This window comes from Balaenoptera ricei, chromosome 16, assembly GCF_028023285.1.
Source record: "Balaenoptera ricei isolate mBalRic1 chromosome 16, mBalRic1.hap2, whole genome shotgun sequence".
Taxonomy (NCBI): domain Eukaryota; kingdom Metazoa; phylum Chordata; class Mammalia; order Artiodactyla; family Balaenopteridae; genus Balaenoptera; species Balaenoptera ricei.
The window spans coordinates 61,873,192-61,895,967 of NC_082654.1; the positions used below are offsets into that span (position 1 = coordinate 61,873,192).

General features: G+C 34.9%; 1 protein-coding gene across 1 annotated transcript in view; it reads right to left on the reverse strand.

The window, feature by feature from the left end:
* Positions 1-22,776, reverse strand: part of MCU (mitochondrial calcium uniporter) — a 231,389-nt gene that overhangs the window by 52,579 nt on the left and 156,034 nt on the right. The window contains exon 2 of the mRNA XM_059900385.1: positions 5,950-6,016. Coding sequence (XP_059756368.1) covers positions 5,950-6,016 — 67 coding nt within the window. The remainder of the gene's footprint in view (positions 1-5,949; positions 6,017-22,776) is intronic.

Genomic DNA, 22,776 nt, shown 5'->3' on the forward strand with positions numbered 1-22,776 from the left:
TGGTGCTGGGAAAATTGGACAGGTACATGTAAAAGTATGAAATTAGAACACTCCCTGACACCATGCACAAAAATAAACTCCAAATGGATTAAAGACCTAAGTGTAAGGCCAGACACTATCAAACTCTTAGAGGAAAACATAGGCAGAACACTCTATGACATACATCACAGCAAGATTCTTTTTGACCCAGCTCCCAGAGAAATGGAAATAAGAACACAAATAAACAAATGGGACCTAATGAAACTTAAAAGCTTTTGCACAGCAAAGGAAACCATAAACAAGACCAAAAGACAACCCTTAGAATGGGAGAAAATATTTGCAAATGAAGCAACTGACAAAGGATTAATCTCCAAGATTTACAAGCAGCTCATGCAGCTCAATAACAAAAAAACGAACAACCCAATCCAAAAATGGGCAGAAGACCTAAATAGACATTTCTCCAAAGAAGATATACAGATGGCCTACAGACACATGAAAGAATGCTCAACATCATTAATCATTAGAGAAATGCAAATCAAAACTACAATGAGATATCATCTCACACCGGTCAGAATGGCCATCATCAAAAAATCTAGAAACAATAAATGCTGGAGAGGATGTGGAGGAAAGGGAACACTCTTGCACTGTTGGTGGGAATGTAAATTGATACAGCCACTATGGAGAACAGTATGGAGGTTCCTTAAAAAACTACAAATAGAACTACCATACGACCCAGCAATCCCACTACTGGGCATATACCCTGAGAAAACCATAGGTCAAAAAGTGTCATGTACCACAATGTTCATTGCAGCTCTATTTACAATAGCCAGGACCTGGAAGCAACCTAAATGTCCATCGACAGATGAATGGATAAAGAAGATGTGGCACATATATACAATGGAATATTACTCAGCCATAAAAAGAAATGAAATGGAGGTATTTGTAATGAGGTGGATGGAGTTAGAGTCTGTCATACAGAGTGAAGTAAGTCAGAAAGAGAAAAACAAATACAGTATGCTAACACATATATACGGAATCTAAGGAAAAAAAAAAAAGGCCATGAAGAACCTAGTGGCAAGACGGGAATAAAGACACAGACCTACTAGAGAATGGACTTGAGGATATGGGGAGGGGGTGGGGTGAGATGTGACAGGGTAAGAGAGTGTCATGGACATATATACACTACCAAATGTAAAATAGATAGCTAGTGGGAAGCAGCCGCGTAGCACAGGGAGATCAGCTCGGTGCTTTGTGACCACCTAGAGGGGTGGGATGGGGAGGGTGGGAGGGAGGGAGATGCAAGAGGGAAGAGAAATGGGAACATATTGTATATGTATAACTGATTCACTTTGTTATAAAGCAGAAGCTAACACACTATTGTAAGGCAATTATACTTCAATAAAGATGTTTAAAAAAAAAAAAAAAAACAGAAATAGACTCACAGACATAGAGAACAAACTTATGGTCACCCAAAGGAAAAGGGGGTAAGGATAAATTGGGAATTTGGTATTAAGAGATACACACTACTGTATATAAAATAGTTAAAAAACAAGGACCTATTGTATAGCACAGGGAATTATATTAAATATCTTGTAATAACATATAATGGGAAAAAAATCTGAAAAAGAATATATATATGTATGTAAACTGAATCACTTTGTTGTACACCTGAAACATTATAAATCAACTGCACTTCAATTAAAAAATATTACGCACATACTTACCATATGACCCAGTCATTCTACTCCTAAGTATCTACCCAAGAGATATGAAAACATATATCCATACAGGATATGTAAAAGAAGCTAGATGCAAAAGACTACATATTGAATGAGTCCATTTATATGACATTTTTAGAAAAGGTTTAACTACAGAGAGAAAAAGCAGACTAGTGTTTGCCTCAGGTTTAGGGTAGAAGCAGGGATTGGTTGCAAAACGGGAACAAGAGAACTTTTAGGGGTGAAGGAAATAGTCTAAAGCTGGATTGTTACTATGCTTGCATGATGATAGGTGAATTTTATGATATATAAAATATACATCAATAAAGTTTTTAAAAAAAGGAATGGGACAAAAACCAAAGAAAAAACTGGGGCATATATCCAGTTCCCCAAACCATCCACAGACTTTACTTAGGTTAAGAATTTATATATATTATCTATATTTGGGTTAGTTAAACAGATGATTGTTTATTATTAAACAGGAATTTCAATAACTGTTCAATGCTAACATTATTTGTCCTCAAACAATTTTTGTAAGGAAATCCTACATTTTTTGTTAACTACAAAAAAGACACAGCTTTCTACTGCAATTCCCAATACAAGGCTAATTGAGTAACATTACATTTCTGGATAGAGAAATGAAGGCAGCCAGAGAGACTGTTTTTCTTGCTCTTACTCTAGCTTACCTACAGTGAAGACGTGTCCTGGTTTACCATATTTAAAATTGTCAGGACAACTCTGGGTGTCCTCCTTTTACTCTCAAAAGTGTCCTGGGTTGAATGATAAATTATACAGTCAACCTGTCTCTAACAGAATTACTTTCATCATTAATCCTTAATTTTCATTACCATGAAGGGGAACCCCTGAAAGATTTGAAAGACTTTAAATAGGCTATAAGCCATACAATCATAAAAATTTCAGTTAGTCATTTTACAATTGAGGATATGGGGCACAGAAAAATTAAAACAAGAAGCCCCAAACCACATTTTTTTGATTAAGGGTCTTTAACACTACCACAGCACTTTTTATAGAATAAGAGTTTCTGGGAACTTCCCTGGTAGAGCAGCAGTTAAGACTCCGAGCTCCCAATGCAGGGGGCCTGGGTTTGATCCCTGGTCAGGGAACTAGATCCCACATGCATATCGCAACTAAGAGTTTGCATGCCACAACTAAGGAGCCCGCAAGCCGCAACTAAGGAACACACGTGCCGCAACTAAAAGAGCCAGTGAGCTGCAACTAAGGAGCCCACCGGCCTCAACTAAGGAGCCCACGTACTGCAACTAAGGAGCCGGTGAGCCACAACTAAGGTGCCCGTGAGCCGCAACTGAGAAGGCCGCCGGCCGCAACTAAGAAGCACATGTGTTGCAACTAAAGGAGCTGGCAAGTTGCAACTAAGGAGCCCGCCTACCACAACTAAGACCCGGTGCAACTAAGACCAAATAAATAAATAAATATATATATATTAAAAAAAGAAAAGAATAAGAGTTTCTGATGGGTAAGTACTATTTCTGTACGGTAAGTACATTTTTCTCTTGGAGGTGGTAATTATTACTATCTCCGTTTCACACATGAGGAAGGAGGTTTTAAGAAGTTCATTGCTTTGCCTAAGGTTACAAGGTGGTCGAGTGGTGGAATTGGGATGCAAACCTTGATTCCAAAGCTTGACACTTAACCTCTAAGCATAATGCCTCTCATGAAAGGGAACACGGGCATGGGTACAGGGATGTGCATGTGCACCTGTGTGCAGTGTAGCCAAAGCAGTTCTTCTGAGGTTCAGTTCTTTTGAGCAGTTCAGTTGAGGTTCACGAGACTAGGGATTCCATGAGCTGGTTTGAGAGCCTGTATCATTAAGAAATTATATATAACATTTCCTATGTGTATATAACATTTTTTTTCTAGAGAGAGAATCTAGAGCTTTCACCAGATCCTCAAAAGTATTTATGACACAAGAAAAATTAAGAACCTTTTAGATTGCTTTGGTAGGGAGGTTAAACTTTTAAGATAACCTATATATTTTACATCGGCTATCATAGTCATAACTAGAAGATTTTGTCAAACAACAAAACTAACAAGCAATTATCGAGAGGCAGTATATATTAGGTATATATATTATATACTAGGTATATAAATATCACAATTATATAATGTGGTATTTTAGATTTTGTATTTTTAAAAAAAAAGGGTCAAGCCCTCACTTGCTATAGAATATGACCCAGTAGTCATAACAAGAAGCAATGAATGATGGTAGAGATGTTTACTAATGGTGGCTAAATTCTGTTGAAGTAGCTGTGTATTAAGCAGAGTTTTCATATATGCTATACCAGCCTAAGGTAAGATTAATTTAGAAGTACAACATAAGAAAGGTATATGATTTGGGAGTAGTAAGGACACTGAGTTGCATTAAATCAAATCATTTTCTGCTTCTGTTTCTTGATAATTAATACGAGTTGATTTTCTTAAGAAGGGCAATAGTATTGGTAGGAATTTTGGGAGCATCTCTTTCTCTTTTTTTCTTTTTGAAGTATGTATCCTTTTACCTCTGTAAAAATATTGTCTTCAACCCCTCACACAACATAGAGGCAACATACTAGCATTTTTGTCCTGGGGTAACATTCAGCCAGATACCCCAGTACAACTGTACATTGTTACATTACTGAAAGACTTCCATACAGATTGTTATTAGGATAATAGTAACTGTATTACATGGTAAAATTCATAATAAAAATTTCAGTATGAATTCATTAGTTCAAATTATTTGCCACTGAATATCGTAACAACTACTGGCACAAGTGTCCTGTTGTAGTGTGACTTAGTTGCCACTGAATATATATAACTTAATGAATATATATAAATACTGACCCTGAATATTTAAGTTTTCGACAACATTATAAAAACAAGAAATTTTTAAATGAATTGCTGCTAGTTCAGCAAAAGCTGAGAGGATTCAGCACTATGAACAATATTTTTATATTGGAGAAATTCTCCCTTTATTGAAACTATCCAATGATGTAATCCTGCAGTGGCAATGGAGGACAGTAATAAGACCTTGGAGTGGTGCTGGTATAGATGTGGACAGCCCCCATTTGGCTGTTTAATGGGCCAAGACAGTTCTAAGGGCAAGAGTGATACCCACCTACTGCTTTTTAATTTATATACTAATATCACTTTATCAACTCTCTATGTCTCTAAGAGATAGGAAAAAGAAAGCCAGCTACCATTTTTCATTATTTTGATTCTGGCCTATTTTTCCTTTTAACCTTTCCACACTACAAATGAGTAACCAAAAATGGATACTTCCTCCAAGTTTAGGGAATATGAGCACACTGTCTGTGTATTCCGATAACTAAACAGCTTTGGGACGGGTTCTGATAACACTGCAAATATCTATACTGATTAAATACAGGGGATCCTAGGAGTTTCAAATGGTTCATCTGAGGTTTCTTCAACTTCAGGTTTCCTTGTACATTTGCAGGATGCTCTTTCAATGGTTGCTACGCCTATGAATTAATGTTTATAAGGTTGAAGTTAGAGTTCTATCACACTAAACTTTACAAAGAGAAAATATATTTAACAGTCAACTCTAAGCAAATAGTCTGAACTGTAAATGTGTAATGCCGGGTAAAAGAAATGACAAGAAGAGTTGTAAACTTATCTCCTCCACTACTGTAAATAAAATCAAAGCTTAGATCCTCTTGCCAATTTGCATCATCATGGACTTTTCCAAAGGACTGTGGTCCCCAAGCATCTTTTTTCAATTTTTTCTCACAACAGAGAAGAGTATCACAGCCCTGAGCGTAAGGGAAGAAAAAGACAAGAAAGGACAGGAGGTTTCAGACTTTGAATTGCTTCTGTCTAGGCTCTGATACCCTGAAGGAGCTGGAGTGTTTGATCATTATCCATAGTATGAAGACTCAATGGTTAGGAAACTGCAAAGGTGGTCCTTCTGCAATCTTCACATTAACTATGTTCCCAGTTTTAAAACATAAATGGAAAGAGTTGACAGTATTATTCCATGATCTATGAAAACTTAAGTCTATTAGTTTTTCTTCCTGATCTCTCTTCTAAATTTACTATATCCTCATTCAAATTTTATTTCTCTTCTTTAGTCCCTCCCAACACCTTCTCCCTCTGACTCCAAGCCCACCTCAAGTGAAAGAGTAGGGTTTATAAATCTATATGTCAGTTTGAGAATGGGAAACAGAGTTGAAGAAAAAAAAGCATTGGACATAAAAATGGATTTGCCGAAACTCACCATCAGAGGGCACAACAGTACTGCAATAAACAACTCCACTAGGCCAAGAAGAGAGCCTCTGGTGCACCTAGAAAATACAAAAAGACACATCCATTGTCAGGACACAACAACAAATGTTATATGCATATGTGTATGTATATAATAAATAATAGCTTTTTAATTACTTAAATAGTATGTATTCTTTGAGAAAAATTTAAAAATACAGATAAAAGAAAAGTCTCTCAAACTCCTATCATCCTAAGATGATAGTGATGAACATTTTGGTTTATTTCAAGATAAACCAGTATTTCACCATAATTGTAATTTGCATTTTTTGTACTAAGAGTGATAATCTATACATGTTTTAATCTAAGAGTTAGTTGTATTTGCTTTTCTATGCACTGAGTATTTACATCTTTTGCCATTTTTTAAGTTTGGATCTTGGTCTTTGAATATTATTTTGTAGAAGTTCTTTAAATATTAAGAAAATTATCCCTTGGTCAACAAAATATGTTACAAAAATTTCCCTGTTTTTATTTTTACTTTGCTAATGGTGTTTTTGTATGCACACAATTTTCAAGTTTTAAGAGTCAAACTTTTCAATCTTTTCTGTGTGGTTTAACGGTCCTGTGTCATATATCAGCGGCTTTCCCTACTTCGAGAATACTATAAAACTCTTCCATGGCTTCTAGTTTGATTTTTCAAGTTTAAATCTTTGATTTATTAGGAATTAATTTTAGTCAGTTAAGAAGCAGCAATCCAACTAACCTCTAATGATAACACAGCTATCCCTTATATTTAATAATTCATTTTCCCCTCTTATTTGAAATGCTACCTTTATAATTTTCCAAACACCTATATGAATTTGGATCTTTTTCTGTCCAATGATCTATATGCTCATGTCATAGTAGCCACACTGTTTTAAATATCCTAGCTTTATATTTTTACATCTGGTAGGGTGGGATAGTTTCCCTTATTACTTTCCTTTAAGAATTTTCCTCGCTATTTTTGCTTATTTGTACCTCCATATGAACTTCAGAGTCAGTATTTCTAGTTACACACAGACACACACACACACACAATCAGCTTCAAAAATAACACAGCATTGTGATTAAGAGCATAGAATCTATAATCACTCCTGAGTTCATATTCTGATTCTGTAACTTACTCTAACTGCAACCTTTGCAAGTTCATTAGCCTCTTTGTGCCTCAAGTTTCTTCACTGAAAAATGGACAAAACGTAATACTAGCACCTGCCACATAAAGTTGCTGTAAGGACTAAATGATGAATACACATAAAGCACTTAGAACAGTGCCTGGCATAGAATAAGTATTCAATAAATGTTAGTTTTTTTTGTTTGTTTGTTTGTTTTGAAGTTGAGATCTTATTAACTCAATGGATTAACATAAGGAAACTGACATCTATGTGATTTTTGAGTCATTCTTAATCAGGAACCTTGTAAGCCTTTCTATTTTAGTCTTTGTGTTCCTGAGAAGCATTTAAAGGTTTTCTTTATTCAGATCTTATATGTCCCCTTTAATCTAATGTAATTCTTTTTGTACTAAGTCTTGTCCAATACTAGGATCATGACCCCTGAATTTTTTCCTTTTAGTTTGCAAATGCCTGTTAATGCTCTACCTGTCCTTTAATTTTGTTACTTTTCCTGAGTTTCTTTGTTTTAGGAATGATTCTATAGCTTTCTTTGTGATCTAATCTGGCATTCTTTTAATAGAAAAGTTTAGCCTATTTATATTTATTAATATAACGTATATTTAATGTCCTTTCAGTCGTCAAATTTTATGCTATAAAATTTTTATGTTTTTTGTTTTTATTGCTGCTCTTTCTTCTTAAAAATAGTTTACTAAATGGTCTATGTTTGCTTTGTTTTAGTTAAACACGTACTTCTAATATTAATATGGAAAGTTTTTTTTTTCTTGGATTAGTAGTCATTTTAGAGTAAGATCTAAGTTCTTTGAACTGCCTTTAAGGCCCAATATTATCTGATACCCAATTATCTCTCTGACTTCACCTCATACCACTCTCTCAATCATTCTGCTTTAGCCCCTAGGCTCTTTTCTGGTTTTTGTACGTACCAGCTATACTCTTGTTCCAGAACCTTTGCAATAGCTATTACCTCTACTTAGAATACCATTTCTCCAGAAAACTATCAAGCTCCCTCACTTCCTTCAAATCTTTGTTCACATTTCACTTTCTGAGTGAGGTCTACTCTAGCCAACCCAATTAAAAATGGCAATTCCATCAGTTGGTACTCCTGATATATATATGTATATATATATATTTTCTCTTATTATGAGCAATGATGAACTTATAGTTACGTGTCTTTTTCCCTCCCTTCTACTATCCAGTTTATTTTATTTATTATGTAACTTTTCTTAGTGTTTATCTATCTATCATCTATCTACCTATATACCTCCCCCCAACCCCACACACTTCTTTTATTGAATTTATTGATTTTAGATGACATATTTTGACAGCTTGTTAAAAAACTGGGGTTTCTACCACTTTACATCATTTGTCCTGCACCCTTCCAACTTTCGTTAGAAAACTGTCAACATTGTCAAAATTTTAAACATTCATACTCTGCTCTGCAAAACCTAATCTTCACATTTGTTTTAATCTTAATTTTATAGATTGATGGACTCTGGGCTTACTAACAATACTTTAACTGTCATTTTTCCTTTCATTTCTTGATTGGCTGAACTTCATCTTATAGAGGTAGGACTCATGGAGCTAAATTCCCTAAAGCTTGGCATGTTAAAAAATGTTTGTCTTTGCCTTTATATTGAATGATTATTTGGATTGGCACAAGATTCCTAAATTAATCTTTCCTTGAGGACTTCGTGGGTAAAGTGTTAGTGTTGATTGCTGCTTTGGAGAAGTCTGAGGCCAGCCACTTATTTTGGAGAACCAAGCTCTCTCAGCTTTGCTGGGGATCTGCAACCATATCATACGCATCCTCTCTTGGGGTCTTCTCACACACTCCCTTTACTAGATCTGGCAGCCGTTCTTCAGTATTGTGCTTTGGGATTGCAGAGAGCTCTCTGGTTGTACTGAAGATGGAGCTTGTATTTCTGTTTCTTATTCTCCTTTCTATTTCAAAGTGATTCCAAGAGAAGGAAGAAACTGCTGCCTTTACTGGGCCATTATTTATTTAAGTGGTAACTTTTTAATATGGACTTTTTCAAACTTACATAGAAGTAGAGAAAACAGTGTAATGAATTTCTTCCATTCACCCATCATCTGCTTCTATATTTACCAACATTTGGTCAAATCCGGTTCATCTATATGAACCAGGTCTTTTCCACAGAGTATCTTAAAGGAAATTCCAAACATCATATTGCTTTACCTGAAAATATTTCAGTATACATCTACTAGGCCATTTTAAAACAGGAAATCCTCTGTCTTCTATGATTTTACAGATTATCCTCAACATTAATAAAAGATGTGTTTCTGGGGCAGAGAACTAAATAAACACATGGCTGTTTATGAATATTATTTGTTAGAATGCTATAGAACATGGGTTGGCAGGCCAGCCACCAGTTACACCAGTTACAAAAGTAAATGAAGTTTTATTAGAACACAAACAAACTCATTTATTTACTTACTATCTAGAGCTCATTCATCTACTTTGACACTACAACAGCAGAATTGAGTAGTTGTGTAGTTGCAGGAGAGTTGAGTAGCTGCAACAGAGACCATATGGCCCACAAAGCCCGAAATATTTACCATATGGCCCTTTAAGAAAATGTTTGCTGATCTTTGCTGTAGAACCCCTCTGTTGTTTTGAGATAATTCACTTTCCCACTTTCCCAAAGTCTTCCCAGTCACTTCTACAATGACATTGGCAATTACAAAATATTACTTAGTAAGTGTCCACAAACACACATATAGGTCCTTTTCTTTCTTTAACCCTTCTAATAGCCTATAGTCTAATAAGGCCAATGGGAACAAAAATGATTTTGCTCTTGCCTTTTTTCTTTGAAATATGGCAACAATAACAACAACAAACAAAAGCAAAACAAAGACAAAAAAATATAAGGAAAGGAATATAAGTGTTCAAGACCAAAGAGGCACTGGCATTCTAAATTGTATTCCATGACTCTCCTAGACTGAAATATATTTTGTTGTTTAAATTGTACGTTCTTAATAAATCACAAGAAAATAGGAAGAGTTTAATATAAATACTTGACTGATGCTGAACGTTTTAAAAATATGTCAAGAAGTAAAAAAAGAAAAACATTCAGGCAAATGGCATGTATTATTCACATATTTAAATTTCATAGGCAGAGAACAAGATTAAGGTTAAGAAAGTAAATATTCAGAATGAGCAGAAATCATCAGAGAAAGAGTAAACCTCTAGGCAATCAATGCCAACTGAACAAGGTGATTTGGTGCCTACTCGGTCCCTTGAAAAGAAAATACAAGTTTATACTTTTGGTATGAGATAGTCCACATCTTTGATAAGTAACTTGAGAACCTCTAGGAAAAACAGGGCTTTGAGTGAAAGTAAAGGAAAGTATTAACAACTGCCCTGGTATTATAACCATTACCCTTAAATCTTAACCCCAGGAGAAGAAAAATGCTAGCATTATCAAGTTAAGAGTCTGAGTACAAAGCACTGTAACTTTATTTTCCTAAGTCATAAGATTCAAGATAATTTTAAAAATCAAACTTTATTATTATAAAAAGACATTCCATGACCCCAGAGAAAATTATTAAATTCAAGTCAAAACTAACTTTAAAATCCTTTAGTTCTATCATAAATTATGCAATTTCCCCTACATGCACCATTCACTGTTCAGAAGAGCAAACTCAGCAATGTATTCCTGCCAGCAACTTGGGAAGACTGTCAAGTCTAAATAACCTGTCAATACCCTGCAAATATTCACAGCCAGTTGTACATTAAACCAGAGGCGGGGAAATAGAAAAAAATAGAGAAAAAAAGAAAGAGGAAAAAGGTATTTCCATATTAACACAGTTCCCTTTATTTACGAAAATTTTGGGACCTAATTTCATTAGGAAACAAATATCTGTTACCTATGTTAAACTGTATAAAAAAATATATTAATTATGTCAAAAAAGCTTTAGATGGAATAATTATATACACTTGTCCATGGCTAAAACCTTGTTATAAATAGCCTTACTATATCATGAGTTTAGATGTCAAATGATATTCCTGTTACATTTCCCGTAGTATAACAAGGAATGCTTATGAGAATGGATCCTTTCAATACATGTTCCAAAAGTTTCTCTTCTTTAAGACCAGGGTACCCAGGTTTCAACAACTTTGCCAAACTTACCTTTAGAATCCAGTGCTTACAAGCATACTAGGATTAACAGTGTAAAACTATTTCAGGTGTTCTAAAGCAGGACACACCTATAACAGCTTCTACAATTTGGCATCAGTTTTATCCGTACCCTTGACGTAATAAAACTGTTGAAGCATTACATCAGTAATAATTTTTCACTACTTCAACTCTACCAATATACTAAAATAAGCACCATGACTTCAAACCCACAAGATATAGGAGATCTGCAGTTAGAAGAGTTGGGGCCAGCTGAAATCTTGAATTTCAACCCCAAAGTCTCAGTTTCCCCAGCTGTTAAATTAAAGACAGCAATGACAACAAAACTATTTCACAAGGCTGATTTCATTTAAGGATAAGTGACAGTATAAATGTGACAACATGTGAATGACCAACATCCTACCAAAATTTAAGATATTCAGAAATATAAACTCAAAACAAGGACTTCCCTGGAGGTCCAGTGGTTTCCACTGCAGGGGGCACAAGTTCGATCCCTGGTCTGGGAACTAAGATCCTGCATGCTGCGTGGCGCAGCCAAAAAAAACCCCCCAGAACTCAAAACAAATCAATCTCTTTAAGGGCCTCTTATTAAAAAGAATTTAGTAAGTTTAACACATTTCAAAAGCCACAACCATCTCTAAACAAAGAGATATTATACAATATAAACACCTTGTGATGTTAAAGCTAGAAACCTGAAGGTTTAAACGAGAATCTCTTCAGAAAGTACTGTAAAAAACACTTAAAGGTTTAGACTAACTACAGGGCATATTTTATTCTTCTTTCAATAACTCACCAAGGAAACAAAGTTTCTGATACAGTTTAAGTGAAAGTGGTATATTTTGTGAGTTAAATTATATAATACAGTTTAATATTGGAAAATTATTTTCTCCTTGATTATATTATTTTAAATGGTTCCTACATTTTATTATAACATTGGCAACATTTCCCCATTAGAATATATTGTTACTTCATAATGGAAGTCATGACTGAGTTTATATACCTTTGATTTTCAAGAGAATTTCACATCTACAAAACAAGGCAATATGAAGGACTTTTCGTTGTATCTTTCAATATCAGTTTTCTAATTAGGAAATGAAATCTAGCTCCCAAATTATCAATAAGGTATTTAAAAAGTAATACTTGTTCAACAACTCACAGTGCTTTGAGGATCGAACGTATATAAAGACATATGTATATAATAGCATACATGTATATAAAAGCATACAAAGCAAGACCTTAGCCACACAATCTTCACTGCTGATCGAACAACAGACTAAAATAATCAGAGCATTCAAACCTTAACCATAACTAGCTGTATATCATATCATTTAACATAATATGAATTGACATAAAGGTCATTTTAAAATCCAAGTAAATACAAATATCTATCCATTTAATAGTATCAAGAAATGCTCATTAAAGCAAATTCTCTTAAATTAGGTTTTGAAATCAATATCTAGGCTCTAAGATTGAAAATATTACCAATATTTCTAGTATATCACTACTTATTAAGTTAATTTGGTATAAATTCATTGATAAACAATGTTTCTATTTAAGATTTTGATATTACCCCAAAATTACAACCTATCGTTTATACTGCATAAGAACTAGAGTCCAATATCTATTAAAATTTCATTGTGTAGTCGAAACCCCTAGTATCTGAGGCAATTCTACACCTACGTTTGGAATGTCCTCACACCCTGATGGTTGCTACATTTTCCTTAATGGATGCACTTTTACTCTCTTGGGTCTCAGGACAGACACGTTCATGATACCAGTGCAAGGCATTTCTGCTTTACTTAAGTGACAACCTGCCTTCCCCACTGTGAACTGGTAAGTTCTCTTCTATTTTGTTCCTTTCCTTCTATTTATTAAGAACCTACACTCACTCACAAGAAAAGTAAAAATTGTGGCCCCTCTATATCATACTATCTGTTTTTTTATAACTATTATTTTATCCAACATTTTATTATGAAACTTCAAACAAACAGCAAAGTTGAATTTTACAGTCAAAACTCTTTTTACACCTTTCACCTAGACTCTATATTATCATGTTATGTATCCATCCTCTTTTATAGAAATTCTGAATTCTCGTAGTTTCTTTAATCATTTAAAAAATATATTACATTCTCTAACTCCATTTCCTCTGCAACTTTCCTGCACTGCTCCTAGATTTTGTCCATACCTGTTTTCATTTGTCACACTGTATTCTAATTATCTGTTTGGATGCCTGCCTCCCCTTCAGAGCAATGATCACCTTGAAGACTGCCTTCGTTTCTTTTTATATTGGTACCCCACCCCACTACACTAGGAGAAAGTAGAAGCTTAATTAATATTTATCTGAGTTGTCTTCCTCCTTATACCTCACTATCCTTGACATGTTTTATGACTTTGCCTTGTTATTTTACTGCTAAAACTACTCTGAGTAACAATGAAGTAATTATTACTTCTATAAGCATTTTGGGAGATATTCAGAGAACAAATTTCTTCATATATATGAAATGTCTTTTATTTTTAGTTGCTCCAGTTACAAATGTATTCCATGTTGTATTGAGATGGCCACTAAGTATACTGCTAGTTATTCTTTTTAAACAACAACAAAAAACCCAAATGCAAAATCCTTAAAACCTAGCATTTGTACCTTTCAATAATCATTTAGACAATTCAAAACAGCATACAGACTTAGATATAAAGGAATGAAATCAGAATGTAAACTACATGGGAGTGTGAACTCTCAGTATTTGTTAACTGAATAAAGGTAGCTGGTTTAAAAGATCTTTTTATTGAGAGTAAAAATGGAACTTCATTGGTTGTGCTTTTTGACTGACAGTTCAGTTTGACTATGGTTCTTTTCATCACCTGAATTAATATTTCCTTCCTTAGTATCATTAAAGTCTGTGGAATCTCAGTATATAACAATATTGGGGAAATAGGTAGTTGCATCTATAAATTAATATATTGGGATAAAACTCCCTTCTCTAAAGTGACATAAAAGTTAGGAAAACAAGAACTCTAAAAAAAAATTTTCTTTTGCAGGTTCTTATTAGTTATCTATTTTATACATATTAGTGTATATATGTCAATCTCAATCTCCCAAATCATCCCACCCGCCCCCCGCCCCGCTTTCCCCCCTTGGTGTCCATATGTTTGTTCTCTACATCTGTGTCTCTGTTTCTGCCTTGCAAACCAGTTCATCTGTACCTTTTTTCTAGATTCCGTATATATGCGTTAATACACGATATTTGAGGAAAACAAGAACTTTTAAAAGTATTTTATTTTGGCTTGATGATGAGTAAATAGGTATTAGTTATATTATTCTCTATACTTTACATAACCTAAGTATTTTGTAGTTTTTTCTACTTTGCTGGTGTCCGGAGGCTATGAGATTTCTGTGCTGGTTCTAGATAACTGCTACTCAACACGTAGTTCACGGATCTGCAGCATCAGCATCGGATGAACATGTTAGAAATGCAGGTTCTCAGGCCCTATCTCAGACTTACTGATTCATAATTTGCATTTCAACAACATGACTAGGAAATTCACATGCACATTAAAGTCTGAGAAGCATGGCTGTAGTTCATCCAGATGAGATTACATTAGTTATTACATTAGGGATACATTAGTTAGTTAGGTGTCGTAGTCTCAGACATTTTACCTTTCGCATTTATCAAGACCCCAACACAAGCAACAAGGGCTCATGGGGAGGCAACATGACATAAAAGAAAGAATACTGCATTAAGAGTTTGAAAAGCCAGATTCTAATCTCATCTCTGGTGTGTGACCTTGAACTTCAGTTCTTCTCATCTGTAAAATGAATGAGTTATACAACATACATTGTAAGGCCCTTCCAACTCTGAAAGTCTATGAATATATGAAAATAAATACTAATAGGTATTTGTGGAAATGATTCAACTGTATGTGATATCTTACGAAATTGGGCTTACTTTTAATGCTACAGGGGCCTTGTCCATCAATTACTTTATATTTATTTAGGTTTGAAAATCAACCTCTATCTTTCATTTTCACACTTGGTTTCTGAAAGATGCATAGTGGTGAATAACTTAGGAAGTGGGTGGCTGCTATTAATAATTCCCCTCACTACTTCCTTTGTTCTTGAATGCTGATAAAACACAGGTAATAGACAGGATTCATGAAAAAGTAAAATCAGATTCTGTATTTTGAACAAGAGCAGGAGAATATTTTTGTTCTTAGGAAAAACATGGCTGAAGCATTTAGAGCTGAAGGATTAGGATGTGTGACACTATCAAATAAAGCAGAAAATAATAAATAATAGTATGCCTGTATACATATATACACGTGTGTGTAAAGAGAGAGAAATAAAGCAAATGTGGCAAAGTATTAATAATTGATGAATCTAGGTAAAGGGTGTAAGACTGTAATATTGTAATCTCTCTGCAACTTTTCTGTAGGTTTGAAATTTTTTCCAAATAAAAGTTGAGAAAGAAAAATAATTAACATAAATATAATATTTACTGACCCCCAAATATCTTGTTGTATTATTCTCTCTTTTTTAAAGTATAGTGGATTTATTTATTTTTCTGAAACCTTTAAAATGCATGAGAAAAGCTAGGATGGAAGGGGAAAAAAAAATCATTATATATAAAATTTCAGTAACGTATACCCCCATATTGCTCCTATATTTTGTCTTTTAGTTACAGACTTGCTTAATTTTTTATTAGCTTAGGATAAAATAAAAGGGGAGAAAGAAGTGGTAGTGAGAAGTTGTGTCACATCTTCCTTACATTAATGAAGTAAACGATTTCAAGCCAAAAGTAGGCCTTCTGTGATTTTTATTTTCACTCTAGCTTCAGCTAATAATGAAAAAGAATGTAGTTACCACTCATGAATATAAGTAACTACAGGCTCTTTTTATTCCTCTGCAACGAGAGGGACACAACAGCTGCTATAAAAATCACTCTCTACCCTCCCGTGTATTGTGTAAGTGTAACAGACTTATACCATGAGAAGAGCAAAACATAATATGGGAAAGTAGCTATTTTGTTTCAGAATTCCTTTTTCATTTATTGTAAGTTATTGTACCTAATTAAAAACAAAATAAACATGCTGCCTACATTTCTAATGTAACTGTCCTGTGTAATTGTAAATCTCAATTTGGAATACGAGCAAAAGAATCATGTACTAGCTGACTGGTGTTCTTCCTTCATTCCTTCCAGAATTTATCCAACAGGAACACCATAAGAACAACAAATCCAGCTTCAACTAATAGGAAATTTTAAAACATTCATAAGTCTTATTTGTCTTTAACACTCTGGCCTCATATAGATACACAGATTTTGGTTAACTTTCCTCCTTTTACTATCTTTAGTGAAGGGGATTTATTTTAATTTGCTTGATCTTTAAATATATTCTTAACAAAGCTGTTCCAGGGTGTAACTTCAGATTATAAATATATTACTTAAAATTAAAACAAAGGAATAATAGTCATTAAAGGTTTTAGTAAGTACAAAGGGTAAGACCAAATATGATAGTTAAGATGATTTTCATATATAATTCAAAGCTGAAAACACTCAACCCAGAATGTTCCTCAGCCCACTCTGACTCCAGCTGACCTCTCCATCTGTTTAGGAATCACATGGGGGCCAATCTCTTAGCTAACAATTCTTTTTTTTCTTTCTTTAAAAAAATTTTTTTTTGAAGTATAGTTGATTTACAATGTTGTGTTTAAGTTCTGTTGTACAGCAAAGTGACTCAGTTATACATATATATATTCTTTTTCATATTCTTTTCCATTATGGCTTATCACAGGATACTGAATAGCTCCCTATGCTATACAGTAGGACCGTGTTGTTTATCCATCCTATGTATAATAGTTTGTATATCCTAATCCCAAACTCCCAATCCTTCCCTCCCCCAACCCCCTCCCCCTTGGCTACCACAAGTCTGTTCCCTATGTCTGTGAGTCTGTTTTTGTTTCTCAGATATGTTCAACTGTGTTGTATTTTAGATTCCACATATAAGCGATATCATATGGTATTTGTCTTTCTCTTTCTGACTTACTTCTTTTAGTATGATAATCTCTAGGTCCATCCATGTTGCTGCAAATGGCATTATTTCATTTTTAATTTTTAAAATTTTTTAAATTTTTGGCTGCATTGGGTCTTCGTTGCTGCGTGCGGGCTTTCTCTAGTGGTGGCGAGTGGGGGCTTATATTCATTGCGGTGCAAGGGCTTCTCATCGCAGTGTCTTGTTGCAGAGCACGGGCTCTAGGTGCATGGGCTTCAGTAGTTGTAGCTTGTGGGCTCTGCAGCGCAGGCTCAGTAGTTGTGGCTCACGGGCCTAGTTGCTCCGCAGCATGTGGGATCTTCCCGGACCAGGGCTCGAACCCATGTCCCCTGCATTGGCAGGTGGATTCTTAACCACTGCACCACCAGGGAAGCCCCTATTCTTTTTAATGGCTAAGTAATATTCCATTGTATATAAATACCACATTTTTTTTTTTTTTGTGGCTGCGTGGGGTCTTTGTTGCTGTGTGCAGGGGCTACTCTTCATTGTAGCGTGTGGGCCTCTCATTGCAGTGGCTTCTCTTGTTGCAGAGCACTGGCTCTAGGCATGCGGGCTTCAGTAGTTATAGCACACGGGCTCAGTAGTTGTGGCTCACGGGCTCTAGAGCGCAGGCTCAGTAGTTGTGGCGCACAGGCTTAGTTGCTCTGCGGCATGTGGGATCTTCCCGGACCAGGGCTCGAACCTGCGTCCCTTACATTGGCAGGTGGATTCTCAACCATTGAGCCACCAGGGAAGCCCAAATACCACATTTTCTTTATCCATTCATCTGTTGATGGACATTTAGGTTGTTTCTGTGTCTTGGCTAACATGTGAATAGTGTGCTGTCTTAGCTAACAATTCTGGTCACAACTTTACACAATTGAGACTGAGATTGAGAGACTAGCAGATCCTTATCTATATACAGAGAGAGGTCATTACCACTATCATTACCATCATCTTCATCTTCTAAGCATGCACAAGGTCTAAGTTTTCAAATTATTTTATTTATCCTTCGTCTGTTGTACAAAGAATTTGAGGCAACTATAATATAAACACACCACAAAATGGTGGTAAATTTTTTTAGAATTCTGAAATTGAAATTAAAAAACCAGGACCAAGAAAAATAAAAATATTAGAAAATAAAAATTGGGAGAAAAGAAGTTTTGATGTGGCCCATCAAAATCTTCAATGAGGTCAAGACTTCCCTGGTGGCACAGTGGTTAAGACTATGCTCCCAATGCAGGGGGCCCGGGTTCGATCCCTGGTCGGGAAACTAGATCCCACGTGCATGCTGCAACTAAGAGTTTGCACGTCACAACCAGAAAGTCCGCATGCTGCAACTAAGAGTCTGCATGCCGCAACAAAGATCCTGTGTGCTGCAACTAAGACTCAGTGTGCCTAAATAAATAAATATTAAAAACAAAAACAAAAACCTTCAACAAGGCTAAATTAAGTTCCATACTTGGCTCTAAGTCTCTGCAGTAGCCAGGATAACACCCTTCCCCTGCTGCCCCCCTGCCCCACAAGATGTCCATGTCCCGATCTCTGGATTTTGTTGGCATGTTTACTTAGGCAAGGGAAAATTAAGGCTGCAGATGGGATTAAGGTTGCCAATAAACTGAGTTTAAAATAGGGAGATTATCTGGATAGGACAAATGTTATCACAGGGACCTTCAAATAGAGGAAGGTGTCGCTATAGAGAACCAGAAAGATGTAAGTGTGACAAAGACCAAGAAGGACTCTCCCCAGTGTTGCTAGAGGAAGAGGCCATGGCAAGGGTATAGCCTCTGGAAGCTGGAAAAGGCAAGTAAACAGAGTCTCCCTTAGAGCCTCCATAAAGGAACACAGACTTGCTGACACCTTGGTTTTAGCCCAGTGAGACTTGTATTGGACTTCTAACCTACTGAACTATATAAGATAATACATTTATGCTGTTTTAAGCCACAAAGTTTGTTGTAATTTGTTAGAGAAATAATAAAAAACTATTACGGCCTCCTAGCCTCCAAGACAAAAAGGCGACATAATCAGTGATAATTCTCATTAATAGAAGGGACAAAGCATAGCAATTTGTCAGGAAAGGCAAATATTTTCTAGCACAAAGTTCTAAAAGAAATTTTTGATGCAGCGCTTGATATAGTAAGCTCTGAGTAATAATAGTGGATATAAGGATTCCCCCCAAATTCTGGATATTAAATAAGAAATTTCACAAGGTTGTTTCTTATATCACTTTTTGATAAAAGATGAGACTGTGTCATCTCAAAATATAATTGAGTAAAGGCAATCTTTGAGAGAGTACAATAATACAAATCAAGTTGTTTTTTTTTTTTTGGCAGAGTCAGCTTGATTTCAAAAGATTATAATTTAGAACAGCATAACATATTATGGACAATTAAGTGCAATAATTCATATAGTAAAGTTCATTTAGAATTAAGAGCTATTAATAGATCTGTAAGTTGATAAATCTCAAGATTTAAAAATTATAGAAAGATAAGCAAGTTAGAGTACTCTGTATGTTAAGTTTAAAAGAAACAAATATATACATACATATTATTGTTTTCCTTTTCACATGTATTTATATATAGTATATACAATAATATATTTAAATATTAACTATTAAAATAAATGGGAAAGATATCATTTTTATGGTAATACGCTCTGGGGAAAAAGGGTTTTGGAATTGGGGATGGGAACAAAGGTAGCATTGACTTTATTGTATTGTACTGTATATTTATTATTTATTTTCTTAGTAAAAAAGATCTGATACAAATATATCAAAATACAAATATTTAGATTAAGGGTAACTGTTTTTGTATAATTCTCCATAATCTTCTGTGTTAAAAATTTCCAAATTATTAAAAAGAAAGAAAAAAAAAAGAACAGTTTATCCTTTAAACAGTCTTTGACAAACACCATTTCTCCAGTTAGGCTTTTCAGCCTGGAAAAAAGGTAGATTTTGTTTTCTGATAAAGGCCTGGACTTTATATTAATGGAACCATACAGAATTTATTAATTTGAATTTGGCTTTTGTTATCAACATTATATGTATTACATTCATCCATGTTGTTGAGTACAGCAGTAGTTAGTTCTTTTTCATCGTTGCATATCTATGTATCCATTATATGAATCCATTGTATGAATATTCCAAAAGGGACATTTGGGCTATTTCCAGATTTGGCTAATAATGCTCTGATGAACATTCTTTACTTCTTTTGGTGCACTTATGTATGCACATCCTCTGTCTGGGTATATAGCTAGGAGTAGAATTGCTCAGTCATAGGATATTCATATGTTCAGTTTTAACAGATATAGCCAGTTTTGCAAAATAGCAGGTAACAACTTAGACACCTACTAGCGTTAAAGAGTTCCAGATATTCCATATTCTTTTTTTTTTAAATTTATTTAATTTATTTATTTATTTATTTTTGGCTGTGTTGGGTCTTTGTTGCTGTGCGCAGGTTTTCTTTAGTTGTGGTGAGCGGGGGCTACTCTTCGTTGCGATGCGCAGGCTTCTCATTGCGGTGGCTTCTCTTGTTGCAGAACACGGGCTCTAGGCACACAGGCTTCAGTAGTTGCAGCATGTGGGCTCAGTAGTTGTGGCTCATGGGCTCTAGAGCGCAGGCTCAGTAGTTGTGGCGAACGGGCTTAGTTGCTCCGTGGCATGTGGGACCTTCCCGGACCAGGGTTCGAACCGATGTCCCCTGCATTGGCAGGCAGGTTCTTAACCACTGTGCCACTAGGGAAGCCCAACTCCACATTCTTGTGAATACCTGGTATTGTCAGTTTTGTTAAATTGTGGCCATTCTGGTAGGTGTGTATGTTATCTCCGAGTAGTTTTACTCCTTGATGATTAATGAGGTTGAGATCCTTTTCCTATATTTAGTGAACATTTAGATACCCTCTTGTGAGTATCCATTCAAGACTCTCACTCAGTTTTTTGTCAGATAACCTTTTTTTCTTATTGATTATTAAATTTCTTAATATAGTTGGGATATGAGCCCTTTGTCAGATACACATATCGTTAGTATCTTTTCTCAGTCTGTAGCTTGCTGCTTCTCTCTTAATGGTACCTTGATGAACAAAAATTTTTAATGTTAATCCAATTAGCAATCTTTTCCTTTATCATTAGTACTTTTTGTATCTTATTTAAGATATGTTTTCCTACTCCAAGGTCATAAGGATATTCTGTGTTTTAACAAGTTTTATTATTTTACTTTTCACATTTATATCTATATTTTACCAGGAAGGTTTTTTTTAACTGCTGTGAGGTGAAGCCAAGATTAAATTTATTTTTTCTATATGGCATCAAATTGACCCAGCACCATGTATTGAAAGGACCATCCTCTCTCCACTGAATTGAGATGGAGGATTTGCCATAATCAGGTGTGTGGGTCTATCTCTGTGTTTTCTACTTTGTTCCATTTGTCTATTCATCTATTCTTGCACCAGTTCTACATGATCTTATTTACTATAGCTTTACTAAGTCTTAATATTTGATATTGTAAATACTTCAATTTTGTTTTTCTTAATGATAGTCTTGACTATTCTTAGCCCTCTGCATTTCCTTATACATTTAAAAATCAGTTTATTAATTCCCACAAAAATTTTTCCTGGGTTGTATACTGGATACATAGATCAATTTAGGGAGAAGTGACAATTAAACAATGTTTAGTCTTCCAAGATTTGTTTTATGGCCTAGCTTATGGTCAATTTTGGAAAACGTTCAATGTACATTTGAAAATAGCCAAGTACCTACAGTTGTTGGATGTGGTGTTGCCAGAGGCTTTTAATACCACTGAGTTAAAGCTGACAATTTTTGGTGACAATTAAAGGGCTTAACTTTGTTTGTTGCTTGACTAGAAAGCAATTCTACTCCTGCAAAGAAACATGCTGTTTCAAGAAACTGTTGTGAGGAACTTTCCAAACAGAATAAACTGCTTCCCTAAACATGGTGGGGTTAAATTCAAGCAGAAAAGCATGTTCGTTTCCTTCTGATGATTAGATAGATTTCATGTTAAGAACTCAGACATGCACATTAATCTTATTAAGGACGGAAGCAAAGGTTGGACTGGTTGTTTTACTCTTTAGAGCTACATGACTAATTGGTTTTTAAACCAGTTTTCTAGAAAGAATATACATTCTTCAAAAAGCTTATCACATATAACGGATAATACTTAAATACCAGATGAAGTTTAAAATTAGCTGATTACTTCACTATATTTTACATGAAGGGAACACTTAATTAGGAAAATATCTATCTTGTATTTCATGCAGGCTTTGGGGACCAAATGTTTTGATGAAAAAGAATTTTTTAAGCCCTTATAAACTTTTGCTCTTTGAGTTTCATAACAGATCGTTCCCTTTCTAGTCTGTTTCCTGCAATACAGAAGCCTATTGCTTCTCCTAGACAAGAGTAATGATCACAAGGGAGTTAGAAAGTTAAAAATGGGACAACGCTTTAGAGATAAAGTAAAAATTAATTTCAGTTGGCAGAATGGG